The 25347-nt window shown below is 37.5% G+C and overlaps 1 protein-coding gene across 2 annotated transcripts in view; it reads left to right on the forward strand.

The window, feature by feature from the left end:
• LOC127633214 (unconventional myosin-Id-like) overlaps positions 1-25347 on the forward strand; it is a 103044-nt gene that overhangs the window by 6996 nt on the left and 70701 nt on the right. For both annotated transcript variants that reach the window (XM_052112140.1, XM_052112141.1), the window contains exons 2-11: positions 15469-15677; positions 18506-18599; positions 20848-21013; positions 21661-21714; positions 22015-22110; positions 23096-23212; positions 23602-23805; positions 24091-24236; positions 24336-24450; positions 24862-25032. In XM_052112140.1, the coding sequence (XP_051968100.1) occupies positions 15469-15677; positions 18506-18599; positions 20848-21013; positions 21661-21714; positions 22015-22110; positions 23096-23212; positions 23602-23805; positions 24091-24236; positions 24336-24450; positions 24862-25032 (1372 nt within the window). The remainder of the gene's footprint in view (positions 1-15468; positions 15678-18505; positions 18600-20847; positions 21014-21660; positions 21715-22014; positions 22111-23095; positions 23213-23601; positions 23806-24090; positions 24237-24335; positions 24451-24861; positions 25033-25347) is intronic.

Here is a 25347-nt window from a genome sequence, read left to right on the forward strand (position 1 = left end):
TGTGTGCCTTGGCAGGCGGGCACTGAGACCGCTAAGCATGTCAGTTTCCCTGTTTATTGCCTGGATATACAGCATTTTACAGTCCCTGCCGATCTCACACCCTCTTTGTAACCCCTTTCTCTCATGTTTATGGCAGTCTGTAGTTTTGTCTTGTGAAGGCAACAATTTAATTTGTCAAAATATTGAGTTAAGTCAGATAACTGGTCTCTTATGATCTGTCCTGATACAGCTGGGTTTGGCTTAGGGCTGCACGATTTGGGGAAAATGTCATATTGCGATTACTGAGGTTAATATTGCGATATGCGATTGGGATATAATAAACAAATAGTATCATGAGTCAACTTGCTTGGTTATCAAGGAAAATGCACAAATAGATTACTGACAATGCTGAAATGTGTATTTTTCAACTCAAACATACAAACTAGCAACAACAACAACTATAAATGCAGTGTTTTCAAATTAAAATATTTTTACAAAATTAAATAATATCTTTGCATTACTGCAAACTTGTTATTTTCTCAATATTTCAATATTTCACCTAAATAAAATAAACAATAAATAAGAACATAGAAATGTTCATGAAAATAAGATTGTCCAAACAAACAGGGGAGGGACATTTAAGCAGGATGTAACATGTACTTTGTATAAACTCTTTTGAAAAGGAAACTGGATACAAAAGTGTGGTTCACTCAATCAAACCACTAAAACTGTTGTTGTTGGTGTGTGTGTGTGTGTGTGTGTGTGTGTGTGTGTATTTATTTATTTATTTATATATATATATATATATAATACACACACACATTTTATTGTTGTTGTAATTTTAATGTTATTTTTCATATAAGATTTATCTTATGATGATTTCATAAGACGAGCGTCTCCGTGTTAGTGTGCGCATCAGCCGGCGGCAAATCTCGACTCCCGCTCAGATTGGGTCACTTCCGCGACTGGTTGAAGCAGCTCTGACTGCACAGAAAATGACAGTTTTGGAGTTTGTGCTTATCTACAGGGCACGCTCCCGTATTATATTAACTTTAATTATTGATGAAATAAAGATATATCGCCAAGTTGTGATCTGTGTTTCTGTGTTATTTGTTCTGGCCACCAGTTCAGTGTCGGTCTTCACCTGATTTCCACGCTGAACACCGGAAACTCACATGACCACACGTGCCACTCCCTAAACTGAGACAGACTGGTCATCTTTTTATTAGCGGTGTAGAAAATGGGCAAACATCTCTCCGAGAGAATGGGCTGTCACGTCCACACATGCACTTATTTATTTAATAAAATCGCAGCATTTGCCATCATATAATCGCACAGGGTGACATTGCGATTGTGATATGATTAATCGTGCAGCACTAGTTTGGCTCAACTATGCTCAAAAAACAAGAATAAAAATGTGATAAACCACATTTGGCTGCATAATCAAAAGTTTTCAAAGCCATTTTTCTCAGTTTCGGTGTAGTTACAGTGTTTTTACCCTGATGGTGATCGCTTCTTGAAATAGCTTGCTGAGTAATGTCTGACTCTATTTGGCTGGTCTTGTCTTTTTGTCTGTGTTTTCTTTCAAACGTTGGCCGTCATCTCATCCGCTACTGCTTAGTGACATCATATTGGGACAGGAATCATGTGTTAAAAGCTGTGATGAGTTAGAGATGGGCTCAGGGCCATTTCCAGCACCAGAAACCCCTTTTGTCACTTAACTATTGACCTCTGAAACTCTATGAAACATGCCTTTTTTTCCCCCCTCATTCTTTTTCCCCTCATCCAACAAAAGTGCCTCTGATCTCATGGAGACAATGAAGGGAGTGGGCCAACATAAAGAAAAAAAAAATTATTCAGCTTGCTGGCTTGATCTTACATTTACGCCTGGCTTTCATTTCCTGAGTAGTCTGTGCAAAGCTAATGAAAGTTAATGTGAAAGCTGCGCTTTTGAGAAAAGGCTTAAAATGCTGCCAAGTGGAACACACATTTTCTCCATTCAGGCTTCATCTACACAGTAGTATGTTTGTAAAAAAGGTTAGCTTGAGGGGCAAGAAGTCAAATTGAGTCCAGTGTTTGTGAAGTTTATCTTTGCAGAAAGATTGATTTTTCTGTTGAACGATGAGTGTGTTAAGCTTTAAAGGATTGTCGTCAGTACAATAACAGCTGGTGTTTAACAGTAAACTTAATGTAAAATTGCAGAGAAACTCCTTTGCAGGGACATGTACTGAATGAACTTTAAGATAATGAACTGCATGAATCTTATATTATAATTATCATCAATTTGAAAATTAATTGAAATGATTTTTTGTCACACACTAAGTTATATTTGTTGCATTAATGCATCCAGGATTACCATGCCATTTTTGATGGTTAATGATTGATACAAAATCAGTATTAAATACTGTATGTGGAACCATTGGAAAGAAAAATCATAAATGACATCTCTTTAATAACTTAGTTGTTTCTCCTTAGCCCCTTTCACACATAGATCCCGGAAAAGTCATCTCTTGATCTGTTCTGGGACTGCAACATTTTGCTCATTCACACTGCACGACCTGTCCCATTATCTGTGCTTGCATTCACACACATCCCGGATAAAATCCGGACAAAAGTGATGAAAAAGTTTAATTTCATCGTCTGTGCTGGTGGTCCAGGTGTGAGATTTTCATGACAGCCAATTTCATTGCTTTTATTCAGTTAAGACTAGTTTTATAAATAGCTAATAAGATCATTTTTATATTGTTCTATGTAAATTGTTTTAGGCCAATAAAGATTGAAAGTGAAACCAGTCAAAAAAAAGGAGATATATATATACACTCACCTAAAGGATTATTAGGAACACCTGTTCAATTTCTCATTAATGCAATTGTCTAATCAACCAATCACATGGCAGTTGCTTCAATGCATTTAGGGGTGTGGTCCTGGTCAAGACAATCTCCTGAACTCCAAACTGAATGTCAGAATGGGAAAGAAAGGTGATTTAAGCAATTTTGAGCGTGGCATGGTTGTTGGTGCCAGACGGGCCGTTCTGAGTATTTCACAATCTGCTCAATTACTGGGATTTTCACGCACAACCATTTCTAGGGTTTACAAAGAATGGTGTGAAAAGGGAAAAACATCCAGTATGCGGCAGTCCTGTGGGCGAAAATGCCTTGTTGATGCTAGAGGTCAGAGGAGAATGGGCCGACTGATTCAAGCTGATAGAAGAGCAACTTTGCCTGATATAACCACTCGTTACAACCGAGGTATGCAGCAAAGCATTTGTGAAGCCACAACATGCACAACCTTGAGGCGGATGGGCTACAACAGCAGAAGACCCCACCGGGTACCACTCATCTCCACTACAAATAGGAAAAAGAGGCTACAATTTGCAAGAGCTCACCAAAATTGGACAGTTGAAGACTGGAAAAATGTTCCCTGGTCTGATGAGTCTCGATTTCTGTTGAGACATTCAGATGGTAGAGTCAGAATTTGGCGTAAACAGAATGAGAACATGGATCCATCATGCCTTGTTACCACTGTGCAGGCTGTTGGTGGTGGTGTAATGGTGTGGGGGTTGTTTTCTTGGCACACTTTAGGCCCCTTAGTGCCAATTGGGCATTGTTTAAATGCCACGGCCTACCTGAGCATTTTTTCTGACCATGTCCATCCCTTTGTGGCCACCAAGATGGCTACTTCCAGCCGGATAATGCACCATGTCACAAAGCTCGAATCATTTCAAATTGGTTTCTTGAACATGACAATGAGTTCGCTGTACTAAAATGGCCCCCACAGTCACCAGATCTCAACCCAATAGAGCATTTTTGGGATGTGGTGGAACGGGAGCTTCGTGCCCTGGATGTGCATCCCACAAATCTCCATCAACTGCAAGATGCTATCCTATCAATATGGGCCAACATTTCTAAAGAATGCTTTCAGCACCTTGTTGAATCAATGCCACGTAGAATTAAGGCAGTTCTGAAGGCGAAAGGGGTCAAACACAGTATTAGTATGGTGTTCCTAATAATCCTTTAGGTGAGTGTATATATATATATATATATATGTATATATATATATATAAGTGTGTCACAGTGCATATTATTAATATTAAATAATAATTTTCATACTATGCTGCAATAGTTAGGATGTGTATTTGATTCAGTAATTGCTTTTGTAATTTAGTTTAAATTCTTAACCGTCCAACCTTCCTAAAAATAAAGAAAATTAAATTCATAGACAAGGTAAACTATGCTTTTTTTATTCAGACATTTCTTACAATCAAAACTGATTATTCATTTGGGATTAATTTGTTGGTGCTTATTCTATTTTGCACTAGCACTGTCAATTTTTTCTGTTTGCCTAAAGCACTTTTTAAAATATTTTTCAAAAAGTAGACTATTTTACTAATAAAACATAGGCTAACTCTTCCGCTGCTCTTGCATTTAGAAGCATCGAGGCAAATGTCAAGGTATTGTATTCATGATATGATTCTACAAGCTGAAAAAAAAGAGAAGGTACACTGGTGGCCAAAAGTTTGGAATAATGTACAGATTTAGTTGATTTCGGAAGAAATTGTTACTTTGATTCACCAAAGTGGCATTCAACTGATCACAAAGAATAGTCAGGACATTACTGATGTAAAAAACAGCACCATCACTATTTTAGTTTTTGAGGCTTTCTCTAGAAACTTGTCAGTCAATCATTGTTTTGAGGAATGAAGGCTATACAATGCTTGAAATTGCCAAAAATCTGAAGATTTGATACAAAGGTGTCCACTACAGTCTTCAAAGACAAAGGACAACTGGCTCTAACAAGTACATCGGTGTCTCTAGTTTGAGAAATAGATGCCTCACATGTTCTCAGCTGACAGCTTCATTGAATTCTACCCACTCAACACCAGTTTAATTTACAACAGTAAAGAGAAGACTCGGGGTGCAGGCCTTATGGGAAGAATTGCAAAGAAAAAGCCACTTTTGAAACATAAAAACAAAAAGAAAAGGTTAGAGTGGGCAAAAAAAACACAGACATTGGACAACAGATAATTGGAAAAGAGTGTTATGGATCTTAACCCCATTAAGCATTTGTGGGATCAGCTAGACTGTAAGGTGCGTGAGAAGTGCCCGAAAAGACAATCACATCTATGGCAAGTGCTACAGGAAGTGTGGGGTGAAATGTCACCTGAGTATCTGGACAATCTGACCGCTAGAATGCCAAGAATCTGCAAAGATGTCATTGCTGCACATGGAGGATTTTTGGATGAGAACTCTTTGAAGTAGTTTAAGAAGTTCTGAAAATTATTTTTTAATTGTAATTTTTCATATTATTAATGTCCTGACTATACATTGTGATCAGCTGAATAAAAGTACCAATTTCTTTCCATAATTGCATAATCTGTACATTATGCCAAACTTTTTTTGGAGATCTCATGTATAAAAAAAAAATATTTTCTTTATTGTTATATTCTTACCCTTTTATGGTTAAAAAAATAAATACATGTTTGAACAAACAGTTGACCTGTCATAAGGTTGCAAGCGCTGCAGCGAGTTATAGCTTTTGAATTATTACATCTTTCGAATGTAGGCTACTGTATATTATTGTGTATCTTATTCATGGGGGTCTTTAATTTATTAGCCTTTAAATGTATTTACAGTAATATTCATCTTTGCAAATTCCTTGGGATAATGCTCATGGAGATTGTACTTCAGGTTTGGAGTATCCCGCATGAGACAACTCTTGTTTCAACACAATTTAGGTTACCAACATCAACATTTTACATATCCATAGTATTCATTCATCGCAGACTTTTACTGCACCGTGCCGCTCCGACATTGGGTGTGCAGTGTTTTGAATGACAAAGGAATTTATTTGATCATGGCAGGTTTGTGATACTGTAATTGTAGCTGATTGTTTCTTTGAACAGATATTTACAATACAACATTATTTCCTTTAATTTAATTTGGGGAAAAAATTCCAGACTTTAAAAAAAAAACTGACTTTATATTTACACAATGCTGTGGATGAGAAAATGGCAATGTATAACATATAAAACATTATTTTATTTTTTTTAATAGCAGTACACCTTAAACTGTTAAAACGCTTTTCTGCATACAGACTTTATCCTTCTCAAAATAAATACGTCATCACTATGACACACACCATTCCCAGTATCGGCTCTGCCTTTTGTTCACACAGACACGTTGCAGGGTTGTTCCCAGCAATGTTACTAGGGTCTGATCCCAGGACCAAATTTTCTGGCATCATTAATGCCTCAATATTTAATACCATTGTCTACAGCAATCTCCTGGGATCAAAGCCCAGTGTGAATGAGGTTCTTTAGAGAAAGAATTGAGGTTCTTTAGAGAAAGAATTGTGGAAAAAAAAAAAGCAAAAAACTGTGATTTAAAGAAAACACTTATTGCAGTGAATGGGGCCAGTCCATAAACATTAAAATGCAGTTTTAAAAGTGTAGTCACTAGACAGAAACAGGACCTATTTTAAACACCCTAGCGTTAAGCACAGCACTATGCCATAGGAGCAAGTCAATGGCCATGATATTTAGTCTAGGCGCAAATGGGTTTGTCGAAATCATGTGCGCAACACGCTAATGTGCTGGGTCAAGTGCAATTTAATTTAGAGGTTTTTCTCCGGTTGTTACAGCATTTGCATCCTATTAGAAAGTCCATTGCCTGCCATGCACTTGTATAACAGTAATACTATACTGACACACATCATATAGTATTAACAGTGATTGTTTCGCTACCAGTAGTGTAGTCTAGGGAATATGCAGGCGTATGCCCTCCTATTTTTCTTAGGATTTGCTTATGCCCACCTGAAATAAGTGATGATACGTATGGTCAGCAGAACAATGAGTAGTCATTTGACCCAGAACTTTTTCAATCTATCAGCACGATGCTGCTGCATCATTGAGTGAATTGTATATACACCAATCAGCCACAACATTAGAACCACCTGCCTAATATTGTGTAGGTCCACAATACATCGTGCCACCAATACATTGCCAACCCGCAATCTCCTAATAGCATTCTTGGATGTATTTCTTCTCACCACAATTGGACAGTAAGGTTATCAGTTATCGTAGACTTTGTCAGTTCTAACCAGTCTGGCCATTCTCTGTTGACCTCTCAATAATAAGGCGTTTCCATCCACAGAAATGCCACTCACTGGATGTTTTTTGTTTTTGGCACAATTCTGAATAAACTCTAAACACTGTTGTGTGTGTGAAAATCCCAGGAGACCAGCAGTTACAGAAATACTCAAACCAGCCCATCAGGGTAAAAAGAGGCAGGGAGGGAAAATCTCAAAAACAGACGGAAGAACCAAAAGAGAAGAGTTGAAACACATAATGAGGTAATTGGATGAAAAATTTAAGAAAGAAAGGGAGATGCAGAGAGTGGAATTTAGTATGCAAGTTCCTCTTTTTGAATGCCCTGACTCCTGGCTGTAACTGCTTCAGCAGGGCTCAAGAGATGCATGCACAAAGACCTGTCCAAATTCTCTTTTTCTATAAAAGTAGGAAAACAATGTATCTATACACAGAAAAGCACATAATAGTACACAAATAATAAAACAAACCATACATTTTTATGTAGGCTATATATGGTAATACAAGATAACGTGTAAACGTGAACATTACAACACTCATGTTAGCTACAATGCTTAACAGTTTATTGCGTATTATGAATTTGTTTATTAGTTAGGGTAATATTAATGTATTAACAATTTTCATAGTAGCCTAATAAAAGGAACCTTTCTTAGAAGTGTACTCTACCATGCCAGCAAGAAACTTACCCTGATATACATTTAGTTTAGACTTTAGTCTTTGCCAACATGTGGTAAAAAAATAAATAAATTAGATAATAAATGCAATTGTAAATATAAATAATTATAATGGAAAATAATTCATGACAAATCTCATACATTTTTGTTTAATAAAACCGCTATACAACTCTGATCGTCAGGGACATGATTTGAGGTTTTACTATATTTTGGACATGAACTGGGGGAATCTCCAAACTGCAAATATAGGAATTGAGTTTGGACTTTGCACTGAAAACAGAGGTGGTATTAAAACATCTGAACCATTTCATTAACATACAATACACCCACAGTTTGTGCACATGCATCCACAGATAGTGCTAACACTCCCAAACATGCCCACTTCTGCACAGAAATTACACATAGAGAGAGGCCACTCTTAAAAATTGGATAAGACTTAGTATACTATTGTTGCATGTAGCACAGCACTTTGCACACTCATGAAAATAGAGCCCATTCTGTACTTTAACATGATTTTAGATTTTAGACGGGGTTAGTGTGATGAAATAGCTTACTAACCTTATCTGTGTACTGTAAATATGGATCCAAATTTACAGTTGTCATGACAACATGACAGTTAAACCCTGTAAATTAACCTTGGACATTATTTTAAGTATCATATTTCTCATATTTTTCTCCAGTGAAAAAGACCAGGGTAGTCTCACATATGTCTCCTCTAGAGTTTCAGAAGTGATCAAGAAAACAATGTCACACTGTTCTCAGATTTGCCAAGATACCAAAGTTATGTATGCACTCAAAAGTTTCTCATCAAATTCTTTCAAGACCAAATTATCTGAGCTATGCTCCACTTCATTAATTTTATAGCTCATTTTGTAATCATTTTATTCCTCCCAAGAAATTAAATTAGAAACATCTATGAAGTACTGAATAACAGATGTCCAATAAACCTCTGTGAAACAGCAATCTCTTAGCCGTTCCATTTTCTTGTAGGGGTGAAGCGATAAATCTGACACACATCAGTTGATTAAAAAAAGTCCAGAGGCTGATTCACTATCAGGTCATACCCAGCATGCTCCATGTTAATCTGTGGACTGAGTGACACTGTTTGCTTGGTAAATTGTGTGCAGGGGATAAACATGGATCAGGGACAGGTTATCCTCTCATTGCTGGGGTTGTGAATGCATAGGCTTTGATGTGCTATTTAGGGGATGGACCATCCCATATTTCTACACTTTAATGTGCAGGCCTGGACTGCCTTAAATTTAAGGTGCTGTGCCATTTACTGTGGGGACACTTTCTTTCATATATGGAACAAAAAATGTGATGTTTTAAAAAATATCATAGGCCATCTCTTCAATACAGTGGCCGTGAATTGTGCCTAACTTTTAAAGCTAAAAAAAGATCCAAAAGTGTCTTTGAAGTAGCATGGGGCCCTTGTGTCATAGCTTAAGTCTTATCAAAGTATGCGATAAAGCTTTGTGAGAAACAACCCGAAATTGAAGTCATTTTTAATTCAATTCAATTAAAAATCTTGACGTCCATGTCCATTTTTGAGTACTATGAGAGCAGTGGCACGTACGCTGGATTTGAACCCTGAACTTGCCTCTAGACCTTGTAACACGGCCATTATTTCAATTGCAAGACTTTGTCGTTTGTTTAAGACAACTTGTGTTTGGGCCTGGGTAGCTCAGCAAGTATAGACACTGATTACCACCCCTTGAGTCATGAGTTTGAATCCAGGGTGTGATGAGTGATTCCAGCCAGGTCTCCCAAGCAACCAAATTGGCCCGGTTGCTAGGGAGGGTAGAGTCACATGGGGTAACCTCCTCGTGGTCGCTATAATGTGGTTCTCGTTCTCGATGGGGCGCGTGGTGAGTTGCGTGGATGCAGCAGAGAATAGCTTGAAGCCTCCACACGCTCTATGTTTCCGTGGTAACATGCTCAACAAGCCACGTGATAAGATGCGCAAATTGACTGTCTCAGACGCGGAGGCAACTGAGATTCGTCCTCCGCCACCCAGATTGAGGTGCGTCATTACGTCACCATGAGGACTTGCAGCGCATTGGAATTGGGTATTCCAAATTGGGGAGAAAAAGAAAAGACAAGTTGTGTTTTGCCTTTCTTATATCTTCAACTTTTCGTCTCTTTTTTTGTCTCTAATACTCCATCCTTTGCTTTCTCACCCTGTACTGTTGTCCAGTTCGGTTAATTTTCACTCCGCTCACTTTTTACTGTTACTTGCTATTTGTGTGAATGGAATGTTACATGCTGCGTGCCCCTCCCTGGTCAACCACAGACAAACAACCACAAGAGACCCACACAAACATGCCTGGCCTATGATCCCATTTGAAAATTTAGGCATCAGGCTCTTACTGTCTCTAAAGTGTTTTAAAGGACATTCATACATGGCCAAGGGTGTAGACTTGGCTCTTTCATCACTTTAATTGCATCTTTTGTCCATACAATTAAAAAATTATTGACTGAGGCTAACATTTTGCCTAGCATCTCCTTTTGTGGTAAACAGAAGAATGGATGTCAGTAAACAATCACAGAATTTTCATTTATGAACCAACCTTTTAAAAAATCCTTGTCCAATAATCATGAGTGTCTGAAAAGGTCATGGCAATTAATTCGTCAAAAGGCGTAGGAACCCTGTATAAAGAATAAAAATATATATTTATTTTTTGATAGTCAATTTGTACAACAGCTATAAAGACGATAGTGTACTCATAGTAAGAGTGTTGAGGCTTCAACCTGTGGAGCAGTTCCAGATCCAGCTGTTAGAGAAAGTGGCCTGTTGCTTCCTGACCCACGTCCTTAATCTCGATGCAACCCCTCCCACGCCTATTGGGAAACTGACAAAAAAAACAGTGCCTCTTCCTTAAGCACTTTGGATCCCATTCACTAATAATAGCATATAAGTGCACTTATGTGCACATAAAATCTGCATACAGGTGCATACACATCCTGCATAAAGACCCTTGTTTTAATGTTGATGAATTCAGATTTTTCTAAAGGTGGGAATGCTTACCTGTTTTAGGATACCTATAGTTAGTAATTAGCATAATACTTGCCCAAACCATCTTTATTTAAGGGATCTCTGCATAACCTCACTTGTACAGACATTCCTCATTCTCAGAAAATGTAGCCTTTTGCTCTCTAAAGAAGTGCTCTTACCTAAGACCATGCACAAGAAATAGGTCTACATGTGATTGTGTTTTGGACCTCTCATTAGCCAGCTCTCCACAACCACACTGGATGCATTTTTTTGCTTAACCTATCTCAGAGAGCTATGGCACACTAGTTCTATTTACTCTGAGGGTCAATTAGCTATTCAGTTTCTAAGAATAATACAGTATGTTTAATAAAAAAAAACATTTGTGATTAACACATCCAATGTTTAAATTTTTTTGATTTTGCATCCATGTGGTTTGAGTTGGTTCTAAATTTTATTTGAAATTTTGCCAAAATGTAAATGCGAACTTATTGGCCACGTACACACTACAAAGTTTTGGGAGTGACAACAACATTTAAATGTGGTAGTGAATCCCCTACATTTTCATTTCACGTATGTACGGAATACAGGACTGTTTCCTGCAATTGCGACGATTGACAAGTGAAAATCATAGCAATGCTTTAGCATCTCGCACCTGTAAACAAGAAATATGAATTCCACCCACTTAACCCGTTTTGCATTTGCTATTTTTTTTGTGTTATTTGCAACAGGTGAAGACGGACACATCTCACACTCTTTTGATCACATCATTATTTGTTCAGTTCCATACACACTATGTGGAATTTTTAAAAATGCGGTTGTCACTGTTTTTTTGGGAGTTAATTCAGAAGTAGAATGTGGTTTTCACTCCCGTAAATTACTGAACCGTTTCTGTACAAAATGGGATTAAGCACTAAAAGGTGAACTGACAACTGTATTTAGCTGCAGTTTGTACAATGCCATTTATAAATTATGATTTGTGCGTTAAACAGTTGCACACAGGTTTTTAGGCATATACACTTGGGTACCCACAGTTTTATTGTGACTACTTTCAGGAAACTGAATCAAAATTAATCACAGTTAAAGGGATAGTTCACCCAAAAATGAAAACTCTCTCATCATTTACTCGCCCTCATTCCATCCCAGATGTGTATGTCTTTCTTTTTTCTTCAGAACACAAATTATGATTTTTAGAAGGATATCACTGTTCTGTAGGTCCACACTTTTTGATGCCAAAATTTACGCTGCAAAAAGCACATAAAGGCATCATAAAAGTAACCCACACAACACCAGTGTTTTAATCCATAGCTTCAGAAGTGATATGATAGATGTGGGTGAGAAACAGATAAATATTTATTAGTCCTTTTTTGGTTCTGAAGACTGGAGTCTTATGGATTACTTTAATGTTGACTTGGAATCTGTTGCTTTGCTTTCGCACATGCACACCAATATATTCTGGGATTCTGTTACATGCACAGTCGATTTCTTTAGGCAGTTGTCCTCTGTGGACAGGAAGAACTTAAAGGGTTGGACGTTTGTCATGTTTCTATTCTTAAACCCTGAAGATAGTGAAACACGTGGAGTCAGCAGGATTTACAGCCATGTTCTCATCATCACAGTGGATTTACCACTGGCTGGGTTGTGATGAGACAACAGATGGTGGATTCAGTGGCTTGTGCATTTTTATCAGTGTGATGCATCAATCACTTTAACTTCTATGACAGTTATTGCAATCGCAACAATATGCTTTGACTATGAGTGTGACAGTGGGCTTAATGAAGGGCCGTGACAGCAATTGAAATTATTTATTTTATCTAATTACCAATTTCTATGCTGGAATGAATGACGTGCGCGTGTGCGTGTGTGTGTGCCCAAACTAGTGTTTGTGTGTGAGGATGGGACCAAAAGGCAAACAAAATCAAGAGATTTCAACCTGATTCGCCTCATGGTTGCATTATTCCCAGTTACATTGCAGAGCTTCAAGAGCCACTGAGTTTAAGTTCAGTGTAGGGGGAAAGTGAAAAAATATGTAGAGTATCATGGGTTGTTATGGCTATGTTCACACCGCAAGTCAAAATGTCATTCAGATTTTCTGCTTAAATGAGCTTAGTTTTGTCTCGTTCTTCTTGACATTGAGAGAAGAAATTCAGTTTTGCTGCAGTTTCATACATGATGATGGTAATAATAATAAATAATAAAAGGCATTTTATTTGCATAGCACTTTTTTTTTGGCCAAAAACATATTTTACAGATGCAAGCACTTGACCAATGTGTGGTCCAGTTGATCAAAAACATGCGTTACTATGGCAGTAAACAAACTCATTACTCAAGGGAGCGATAGTTAAATTCTAAAGCCTTTGCAAAAACAGGATTGTATTATTTAGATAAGTTGCTATAAATATGTTGACTTGACTTGACTTTCTCAGCAATATTCTCTTTAAACAGTTGCTTCAAAATGACAGTAGTTGATTTGAAAGAGAAAACTCACCGTAGAAGTGGACGGTTCACACAAATGTTGGCTATAGTGGCCCTTGCAGCAACATTCACAATGCAATGCATCCTCGTGTTGTCTTATGAATTGTGGCCTGACACAACTTTTTGGAACGCAACTTTGTTTTGACGCTGGAAGCGTCTGCATTCACATTTGAGATATTTTGGCATTTAGACTTTATTAGTCGCATTACCAAAAATAAAATATAAAATAAAAATAAAATTGATCAAAATAATTAAATAAAACAAAAGGAAATTACTACACTTGCCTTAGTGTAGTGTTTTTCTTTTCTGTTTTCAAATAGGTTTCAGGAACACTTCAATCTATTTGTATAGTGCTTTTTGACCATTGGTCAGACAAACAAGAAAGCCTGTCCCAAACATTTGTTGAGCCAATATTGCAGTTTCATACTGGTCAGAATTCTCAAACAAACACAGAAATGTTTTGATAGCGCCACAGTGTTTATACTTTTCAAGGGATTCAACCAGCTGACTAACTTATAATTGACTCTGCATATTAAACCGGGATACGAGAAAGTATTTTTATATTAGGACATAATATTTTATTTAAAAAAATGAGATATAATACCATTATTTATTAAAACGATGGTGATCCCGCTATCATTGTCATTAGCTGACGTTGTGCTCCCTGCAAGGCTGATGTGGGTGAGTAGAGCCAGGCTGCTGTGTTGTGGTGTCAAGGACTGGCCTGTACTCCTTACACACAGACTTCACATTGACAAGAACAATGGAGAGGGTATACCGCAGCATCGTACCCACAGGCTGCCACAAAAGAGCCTTTTCATCCACATTACTGCAGGGCTGGCCTGACAGGCTGCTGCCACCAATGGCACAAGCACCACTGCCATGCCACCCTGCTTGCCATTCAACCCTTGACATCCATGATATAGTACTGATGCATGCACAGAGTGCTGAATTTAACTGAGTTTACCTCAGTCTAGCTGATCTAAAACTTTTCATAAAACTTTTACTAAGTAAGTTTCAAGTAATCCACACTTGAATTGAAGCAGATTTAAATAAGTTCCGGGAAGTGCACATGGTGATTTATTCAAGTTTGAAGGATCGTTGTTCATTTCATGAATCCCTGATGTATTTATGAGAAGACCTGAGTGAATGAAGTGCTGTTTCATGTGAATGTTTGGTACATTTCAGTTTTGCGGGGTGTAAGTAAGGTAGGCTACTCTCCAAAGGCTTCGTACCAGTTCTTCTCATTGTTGAAATATTTGTTCCTATTGAAATCTTTGACTTCTGATTGCAGATTTTGCACAGTTCAAGACATTTTTGAGATCTCTTCTGAAACTTTAGAGACATTTGAGATTACAGGAGACTACATTTGATCTCCACTGAATCTTTTCATCCACGTTGAGTTGAGATGTGTTTATCAAATCTCATTGCTATCTCAGAGGAACAAATGAAATATTAAAGAAATATCATTTGTGATTTTTCTTTGAAACAGAAATATCTATAGAGCTCAGCTTCAGTTCTGAATAGTAATATAGTGCCAGTGATTCAGTATAAATCTATGAGGTCATGCCTTAAACTTCTAAGCGCACTGACTGGGGCAGGATGGAGCTTAGGGAGGCTTGGCAAACCCGCAGGTTGAGAAGAAAGGATGCCTTATTCTCGGCATGACCCAGGTCTGCCGAGAAGAACAGGAAAGTGAGATATAAGCTCCCCAGAGAATCATGCTCAAAACAGCTTGCTTTTGCAAGGCAGAGTTAACTTCATCTACTGGCTTTATGTGAGCCAGGAGTTTGCATTAAAGGGTGGAGATGCAATTCTTCTCTCTGGTTCTTTGTGGTATTGTTCTGTCACTTGAAAGTACTGGGACGTCCCCTTCCTACTAGTTGTATGTTTTGGAATGGTGTGTTTCTCAGAGCTGTTTTTAGATGTTCATTATGTCCTCTTGTACTTGGGAGTCTATGAAAAGTTAAAGAAGCATTTATTTTTTCGCAAACAGATTACACATCTCATAAAACATGACCTTGACTATCCTGCTCTCTCATGTTTTATTTGCTTAATATTTCTGAAAGATATAATTAATTAAGCTGCCCTTTGCGTAAGACTCTGCAATATGATTATACAAACCACACTGGCCACAAAACAAACATTTAAAAAGTTAAATTATTAAAGAGTCACGGTGAACAAATATGCATGAATGTGAAAACAGCAAATCAATGATCTGTTGTCTCTTTCTGGTGCAGGTTTGAAAAGGGTCGTATCTACAGCTACATTGGAGAAGTGGTGGTGTCGGTTAACCCTTACCGCGCCATGAACATTTATGGGCGGGACACCATCGAACAGTACAAAGGCCGAGAGTTGTACGAACGACCGCCTCATCTATTTGCCATTGCTGATGCTGCATACAAAGCCATGAAGAGGAGGAACAAAGACACGTGCATTGTTATCTCAGGTAGACTATGCTGGAATATAATGTTAAAAAAAATTGGATGTTTAGATATATATTCATGAAGGTCTTTTCAGTTAAATAAGTGACCATGGCTGTAAAACTCCAAACATATAAAAACACCATAAAAGCTATATAAAATAAGACCATATGATTGTGCGCTAAAGTCATATAATGTCCCCCTGTAGTGAGCTGTTTCCCACTGCAACTGGGTCATTGTGTCCGCAAGCTTATCTCGAGTACCAGATCAGTCTGATTTGTGAACGAATCATTTATTCTGTTTTGTGAACCAGCTCAACAAGTTCATTAAAAATAACTGGCTCAAAGAAAGATTCATTCAGAAGGGGGCCATTATTAGTGAACAATGACTCAAATGTGGATCTGTTCCTCACGCAAAAGCTGTTGTATATCTTCAGAAGACTTGGAATGAAGCACAAGAAGTTGTATGGACTATTTATATGATGCTTTATTGTTGTAATTTTTGAAGCTTAATATCCATGGTCACTATAAACAAATACATTTGTATTTTAGGATTCTTTAAAATCCTCCTTTTGTCTTCTTTCTGTCCATTTCAGTAAATAAACAGGCATTACTGGAATTCTGGCTTTTGTGTGTTCTTGAAAGGCTGCAGTATGACTGGAATGATGTGATTAGATCTGTGGTCAGATGAGAATGTAGTCTGTGGTCTCCCAGTCACAGTGGACTGTTTGAGCAGAGATTGTCCACAATATATTTAGTGCATGAGCAAATTGCTTTCTCAAGACATGATCTCCACAACCCCATTGTGTGAATAAGATTAACAAAAATATTGTTGTTTTACAATTTCATCCAAAAATGCCTTGTTGTGATTGTTTGTTTTCTGTCTGGGACACTGTGAAAATAAGTTGAGGTGGGACACACACATAGGGGAATAATGTGAGACAACTCAAGGTTGAAAAGCGAAGTAATGTTGATTCATCAAACATTGATTTTTATCCAGAAGGTGACCACAGGTTGTGACTACACAGCAAAAATATTTGGCATATATAGTGCCATCTTGTGGCAAACCATGGAACCTGCCATTTATTTAAGTATTAAAGGGGTCATGACATGAGAAACCAAATTTGCCTTGATCTTTTGGTATATAAGAGGTCTTTGTATCATTAAAACGTCCTGCAAGTTTAATATTTTAAGACTTCCTCCCCATTCTAAACGAATCATTTATTTAATCAAGCTCAAAATACAGCTCGTTCTGGATTCATGGTTAGAAGTGACGTGTCGGTTAGAAGTGACGTAACAGCGTTTGCATATGACCGCCTCCAGCACAAGATAACTACGATTTAAGCGCAAGACAACTACGCTCATTTCGTATCGCCGTGCGCCTCACAAGTGTTCAGTCGATGGACAGCGAGCTCTGACAGAGACTACTTGTGCACAGGAAAATTACGATGCCACACAGATGTGCTGTTCCTGGCTGTGGTCAAACAAAACCTCTGAATAAGCTGCCGAAAGATCCAGACGTCAGGGAAAAATGGATGCAGTTTATTTTTTGCGGACGTTCCAGTCACGGCAGTGTTAACTTAAGCGTTTGTTCTGTACATTTTAAGGATGACTGTTTTGAGAACAAATCTCAATATGATGCTGGCTTTGCCAGAAAACTGTTGCTCAAAGATAAGTCCGTGCCGACTATTCTGGGAACAACAACGACGCAAACTGTAAGTAATCTATTTTAAACTTTAAACTACTTTTTAAAGCGCAATTTCATTCATTATGAATAATCACAGTGTTTTTACTTAGTTTACTTGCATATTGTTCTGGCTGGGGGCGTCAATAATTGATACATAGGCACTGACGTTAGCCAATCATAACAGTGGGCGTTAACACTGAAGTCTTAAATGGAAAACGCCCCCAAAACAGACTGTTTGAATCAGAGGATGAGAAACAGGGTGGGAAAAGGTCATAAATCACTAGATTTTAAAAGTTTTTCTTAAAAAAAAATATATTAATACTATAATTGCACCTAAGGGAACATAATAATACAATAAAAAAAAACCATGTCATGACCCCTTTAAGTAGAATGAGCCTGCAATATGAGCATCTCATACAGAGTGTCATGTTTATGTGTTTTTGTTCATGTTTTCAGATATTTTATTTTGAAATTAGTTCAGTTCATTGTCTAGTCATATGATTATCCTGTTTCTCTCTTGTTCATGTGTCTTGTTCTCATTGGTTTATTGTCTTGTTAACAGTCAAGACTGATAACTTAATGTTATCATTCTTGTCTTTTCAGTGGTTCCTATTTTAGTAGTCTTGTTATTATTTTAGTCTTTTTATTGGTTCATGTTTCATTGTCATTGTCTGTGCATTTATAACCATCATGTTCTCTAGTCCTTTGTATATTGTTGGTGTAATGTTGTCAAGTAGTTTATGTTTGTTTTTTATTGACATTTTTGAATTTATGGCACTTTCTAAAATAAAACTGCACTTGGGTTCTCACTTCTCACTCTTCTGCCTGCCAACACGTTACACAGAATATGTTTCATGAGGCCTATTTTATGGTTACTCACTATTATGTGACAAGTACGTTAAGGGTCTTAATCAATGTGTCTTGGGATATATGATGTTTTGCACAATAGTTAGTCACTGCCACAAGTGTGCTTATATTTGATTAGTGTCCTAGAAATAGTGTAGAATCTTAAATAGTTCTTGTTCATTTCACATATTTCTTTTACAGTTTTTAATATCCTAAAATCCTAAAATAAAATGTGTGTTCTCATAATTTTGATCCCCACTGTATGTATATTATGATATTTTCATATCTATTAAGCATTTGTTGATGTTTGTTTACTTTGCAGGGGAGAGTGGAGCTGGAAAAACGGAGGCTAGTAAATACATTATGCAATATATCGCTGCTATCACCAATCCCAGCCAAAGAGCAGAGGTGGAGAGGTATGTACAACAAAAGCCGTTCTGTTCCTCTCTCCTCGCTGCAGCAGTGATGAGTCATATTAGCACCATTCTGTGTAGAATTTCATGCTTGCCTCCACTTGCACATGTACATACAGTATTCTGTTATATATCCTATTATTTGTATGTCTATTTATACTCTTACCTTGTTTTGTATTCTGTTTCACTGTAATGTTCTGTGTGCACTGGTTTCTCCTATCATCCCCAAAAATTCATTGTGTACATAAGAACACTAGGCAAAAAAGCAAATTCTGATTCTGAAACATTATAATGAACAACTGCTGAGCAATCCAGAACCATACGTTTAATATATACATATTCTATGTTGTTTATCTAGATGTACATAATCATACAAATCACTGCTAGAGAATTGTAAAAGTGAAGTTTCTCATAGTAGGGTGTGCATAAATAATATATTGGAGTTGGCCTCAAAGGGAAATATAGTGATATAACTGAAATATGGGGCAGAGATTAAAATAGTGCTGTCTAGGGGTGTGCAGCGAAGCTATTATCTGTATTTGCATCTGTATCTGTTCATATGACAAAATGATCTGTATCTGTCTCTGTATTCGGATAGAACCGGGTGTGGGCAGGGCTTAAACCTGAAGTGTGTCGAAAATAAATGAAATGCCCATTTTTAAATGTTACTCTTTTATAGTTACATTTATAGTTGCTATTAATAAAATATGTCTTGTAAATGCCTTTTTCATAATGATAGCCTAATAATAATAATAATAATAATTATTATTATTATTGTACAACTATTATTTAAAAAAATATATATATATTATTATTTATTTTCTTATTTACCAGATGAAGCTGAATTTGTAGGCTACATTAACTGTGGAATATGTTTTTAACTTTTGTTTCTCCTGGTATTTCAGATATTAATATCTGCATAAAACAGAATTTTAATTTGTCTGTTCATGTATAACAACATTATTCTGAAGGCAGGAGGTGTCAAGAAAATGTGAAATGTCAAGCACACATATTGCTATGAATAATAAATACAAATTCAAACATTAAAATAAATGAAAATAAAATCAATATAGCCTACAAACAGGTGAAAGTCCCATAAATCTATCAGGAATTTTTATGATAAGATGCCATTATTTAGTTAATTAATAATAATATTGTTACATTTATATAGCACCTAGAGGTTGCACAGTTTAAAGAAGAAGAAAAAAAGATGGAGCATGTTTCAGTTTCTTTGTTTTATAAAAAGGAGAAATATTCCTAACAGATGAATACTCTATGGAGCATTTAAACCTTGATGGACCATTTACATTTTTGCAACATAACATATGTGGCAGGGCGGAGGGTGGGGCCAGGTTGTGATCATACACACCCGGTCTCGCCCTCCGCCCTGCCATAACATAGATATACCTTCTTTTGTTTCGACCATGACTGCAGCAATTGGATTGTAAAACAAAAGGCTTTTTAATGAGCTACTGCAGTGTGTGTGTGTGTGTGTGTGTGTGTGTGTGTGTGTGTGTGTGTGTGTGTGTGTGTATTTAATATGGATATTGGATAGATATGGATATTTTCTCTCTCTGCTAAAGCTATGGCTCTGTGGAATCTGGGCATTGGTCAAAATGTTTTCAAGGAAATACATCCAAAGTCAGTCCAAAAAGAAGGATTTCCCTAATTTATTTAAATATAGCTTTTGTAACCTATGGGTCTAATGCAAAAGGCAACCTTTGTTGCAAATCCAGCATTGTTGTGAATTCTGAATCACAGCATTGGATGCTGGTATTCTGGTGACTCTATTGGGCTTCTTAAAATAGTGCTGTCTAGGGGTGTGCAGCGAAGCTATTATCTGTATTTGCATCTGTATCTGTTCATATGACAAAATGATCTGTATCTGTCCAGCAAGACATTTAAAGGATGTTGCAGATGTTTGGATCATAAATGTTTCTGGATCATAAATGTTTCTCTATCGATGGAGAATTCTGTGGTCTTACCCATTCAGCAGGCCCAATAAATCTTCCATTGCAACACTTCCAACCAGTGTGCTGTATACCACATGTTGATACTGTATACTGCATACTACATGTATACAGGCTCGTAAAGGCTTCATACAGACAGATTTGTGTATTTACTTTTATGCCAAGTCTCACCAGCAATCAGATCATTCAGCCTCACAAATAGACACTGGTTCAGCTGCAGTGGTGAGCCAATGCACAATTGGCTAACAAAAGTTGTAGAAATGAAAAGTGTGTTTATACAGGGTGAAAAACATGCTGCTGAAATCCAACTGTGTCCTGGAGGCTTTCGGGAATGCCAAGACCAACCGCAATGATAACTCCAGCCGGTTCGGCAAGTACATGGATATCAACTTTGATTTTAAGGGAGACCCCATTGGCGGCCATATCAGCAACTACCTGCTTGAGAAGGTAGGGGGCACAAAAGAGGAGACCAAGACGAAACTTAAAACGTTTCTCTCAATCTCAGAATTGTAGCATTTCTAAATGTTTATTAGTGGAGTTTGCTAAGGCAAGCATTACTTATTAACCAATTATTAAACTGTGGCATGCAATTTGAACTATGAACATGAATAATGCATCAAATCATGCTTTTTGTTAAGGAGAGGTGTGATATTACTTTTCTCAAAGAGATCAAACGTACGATTTTCACCTTGGGAAGGAGGAGTGATCCAAGCCATATCTAGGAATGAGAATATCATAGAATTGCACTTAGAGGGTGGGCTTTTTTGACTGGTAATGGTAAGCGACCATATAGCAAAACCCTAGAAACCAACCAGAACACCCTAGCAACTACATTGGAAGGCCTGGCAACCACCCACAAATCCCTAGCATCATGACAGCAAGTTTTGCCCTGGCAAGCACCAATCACTTACATTTTCTTCAGAAAATGTAAAAATGTTTTGATATTCTGTTTGAATTTGCTCTTATTTTATGTGTGCTGCAAACATTTTGAAAATGTTGCATTTATCCTAAAAGGACTATGCACACTGTTACTATGTTGTTTTAAATTTAAACTATAATTTATCTTTAGCTGTGCTTTTTCATTTCTTCCTTAGTCTCGAGTCATCTTTCAGCAGGAAGAAGAGAGAAGTTTCCACTCTTTCTACCAGGTGAGTGAAAGGTTTGTGTCCAAATTGAAGATGCTGTTTTTGTCTTGTTTTGCCAGCATTTCTGTTTTTATGCTAAAGCATACAATGACTCTTACCAGATAAATGTGGTTATGACTTCAGTGTCAGAGTGTTCTTGTTCAGAACTTTTATTGCCCACAAAAAATAATGTCCATGTTGTACACTTTTGTCTGCTTGCAAACTGTTATTCTCAAGTCTAAAATGTACGTTCTTCTCCATGTCCGCAGAGAAAATAAGGGGAATATTTTTCATGTGAAATTTATTTTTCAATGTATTTGTCAGCTGGTCAAGGGAGCACCAGATGCTCAGCTGCGGACCCTTCATATTCAGAGAGATCCCACAGCATACAGCTACATTAAAGTTGGAGGCCAGATTAAGGTATTGCTTTAAGTACAAAATAAAATAATCTATTATGGTTGTAATGTTATATAGAAAATGTTTTCGGTATTTATAGATGTCATAAACAGTCTCAAGGCCTCCATTGGGATCTCAGGACAAGAAAAAACATTGCAGATGCAATCACACATGGAAGCATTGGCCACTTGTGCAGGGAATTTGATTATAGTTGTCCCAGGTGCAGATGTGTGTTCTAACTATACAGTAGGTACACTAGTCATTACTGCATATTGAAAATCTGTGACTCGGAGTGTAATTATCTCATATCGTTAGCCCGTTGAGTCAGGAGGCAAATCAGAGTGTTGTTCCATTGCCTCTGCAGGGAGTTTAATGAGAGGGAGCAAAAACAATTTTATAGCAACAAACAAGGTGTCGTCATGGAACAGACTGGATTGTTAAGCTTACAAAGCTTTGAAGCAAACAGCCTAGTTCAAACATTTAATTCCAGTTCCCCAGTCTTTTATTTGTGTACATGCTGGCAAAACTTCACACTTCATCCTACAGCACTGCGGTTGCAAAATGGGCCTATTGGATGAAATCAGTGTTACTCTGCAGGAACTGTTAGCCACCTGCATGTCAGAATAATTAGCAACATGAGTGCTGCTCTCATAGTTTTAGGGAGTCAGTGTATTTAGCTGCTGCATCAGCAATTTTCAATTGCTTAGCTATAATTTGACGTGAGAGTAATTGTAGATTTAATAACCTCATCAAAAAGACAAAAGCATTGATTTACATCAACTAAATGAAGGGCTTTTAGCCAGTCTATTATTGGGGAAAGGCCAAATGGGATATTTTCCCTAAAGCCAAATTTATATGAAGAATTTATTTTAAATTTGTTATTAAATATATATAAATATAAAATATAACTATTTATATCAGTGGAATACATGGTTTTAGTTGCTTAACATAACAGGATGCTTTTGTTTATGTGATAGTAACTTACTCAAATTGTTTTTCAATCTTGCAGTCCTCTATAAATGACAGTGCTGATTTTAAAACTGTCACTGATGCCATGAAGGTGATTGGCTTCACTGCAGAGGAGGTTCAGACGGTCTACAAGATCCTGGCTACCATCTTGCATTTGGTTAAAAATTCTTCTTTGCTTCAATATTTGCTGAAATAAACATCTTAACCAGCCTAAAATGGTTTGCAGGTCTTGACAGGTTTAAGATGGACTAACTGGTCTCCCTGCCTAGCCAAACTGGTGTTTAGCTTGTTGGCTAGGTGGTCTCCCAGCCTGAACAGCTAACAAGTGCCCCAAACTCCTCTAAAACCAATAAGCAGGGCAGCCTGACAATGAAGAGAGACAAGCTAAGACAAGAAAACCAGACTGGTTCAAGCTGTTTTTTTCCAGTAGGGCTGTGGCCAGTGGAAAAGTCTTACCTACTAGAGCTAATATTGCTCTTAACCTGTATTTCCATACCCAAACTCATTGAATCATTATGATAATGTAGAATGTGTTTCCGTGTTCAGGGGAATCTAAAGTTTGGAAGTGATGGAGATGTGACTCTCATTGAGAACTCTAAGCTTGTATCAGTGCTGGGGGATTTGCTGTCTACCAAAGAGGAGAATGTAGAGAAGGCCCTACTCTATCGCACTGTGGCCACTGGCCGTGACGTCATTGACAAACAGCACACTGATAAAGAGGCCAGTTATGGCCGTGATGCCTTGGCCAAGGTATGAATAGGCTCGAACAAAATGAGTGTTTTCCCAGCTGTAAATAAAGCTGTTTGACCACAAATTTGCATACGCGTAGGGATGCCAGGGAACTTGTGCCAAGGTTTGAATAAAAGCTTCTACTGGCCTTAAATATGATATTTGAATGTTTTGATCCATAATAATGTCACAGGCACACTCTCACTCAAAGAGAGACTAACTTGAATGACTAAGAATTGAATGACTAAGCTTTTCACATCTACTCTGTTTCTTCACTCACCAGTAAACGTTTATTGCCATTTACAGGCCATTTATGAGCGTCTTTTCTGTTGGATTGTGGGAAGAATCAATGACATAATTGAGGTGAAAATCTATGATGCAAGGGTCCATGGGAAGAACACAGTGATTGGAGTACTGGACATTTATGGCTTTGAAATTTTTCAGAACAACAGGTGAGAGTACATACAATATTAAAGACATGAGGCACTTTCATAGAGCAAATTATTCTGCTCTATACTCCAATTACCCCCTATTTTCCTTGTTTTGTCTAGTTTCGAGCAGTTCTGTATTAACTACTGCAATGAAAAACTGCAGCAGCTCTTTATTCAGCTGGTGTTGAAACAGGAACAGGAGGAATATCAGCGAGAGGGGATTCCCTGGAAACATGTGGGTTTGATTTGATTGTTTTATTTTGGTTTGATGGTTAGTCCCACAAACATTTCACAACTTTTTTCTACTACTATTTTATATCCATCCATCCATCCATCCATCCATCCATCCATCCATCCATCCATCCATCCATCCATCCATCCATCCATCCATCCATCCATCCATCCATCCATCCATCCATCCATCCATCCATCCATCCATCCATCCATCCATCCATCCATCCATCCATCCATCCATCCATCCATCCATCCATCCATCCATCCATCCATCCATCCATCCATCCATCCATCCATCCATCCATCCATCCATCCATCCATCCATCCATCCATCCATCCATCCGGTTCTACTGTACCTCACTTTTCTTAAATACAATTGTTTTGTTTTTGTCTTGTGTGTTTTTGGAAACAGATCGAGTACTTTAACAATCAGATCATAGTGGATCTGGTGGAACAACAGCATAAGGGCATTTTTGCGGTTCTGGATGAGGCATGCATGAATGTGGGGAAAGTGACAGATGAAATGTTTCTGCAGGCGCTCAACGGCAAACTGGTGAAGCATGCTCACTACACCAGCCGCAAGGTACTGAAAATGACACATGCAGTTTACATTCAGTTTAACTATATTTATTAGAGGTGAAAAAAAGTTATTAGAGTGAACCTGTGTAAGTTTTAAAACACTTCAGTAGACTACGCTTACATCACCTAGCACTAAGAAATGGAGCAACCATCTTGGAAAGTCAAAATCTTTACTCGTAGGTGCAGTAGGCTGTTTAGAGTTATCATTTTTAGGACACCTATTTCAGTGACATCTGACAGATAGGAGTGATTTTTACATATAGGGTCCGAAATAACGTAAAGGATTTGATCACCCAAAAATGTAAAACTTCTCTCATAA

The sequence above is a fragment of the Xyrauchen texanus genome, chromosome 40 (genome assembly GCF_025860055.1).
Source record: "Xyrauchen texanus isolate HMW12.3.18 chromosome 40, RBS_HiC_50CHRs, whole genome shotgun sequence".
Taxonomy (NCBI): Eukaryota; Metazoa; Chordata; class Actinopteri; order Cypriniformes; family Catostomidae; genus Xyrauchen; species Xyrauchen texanus.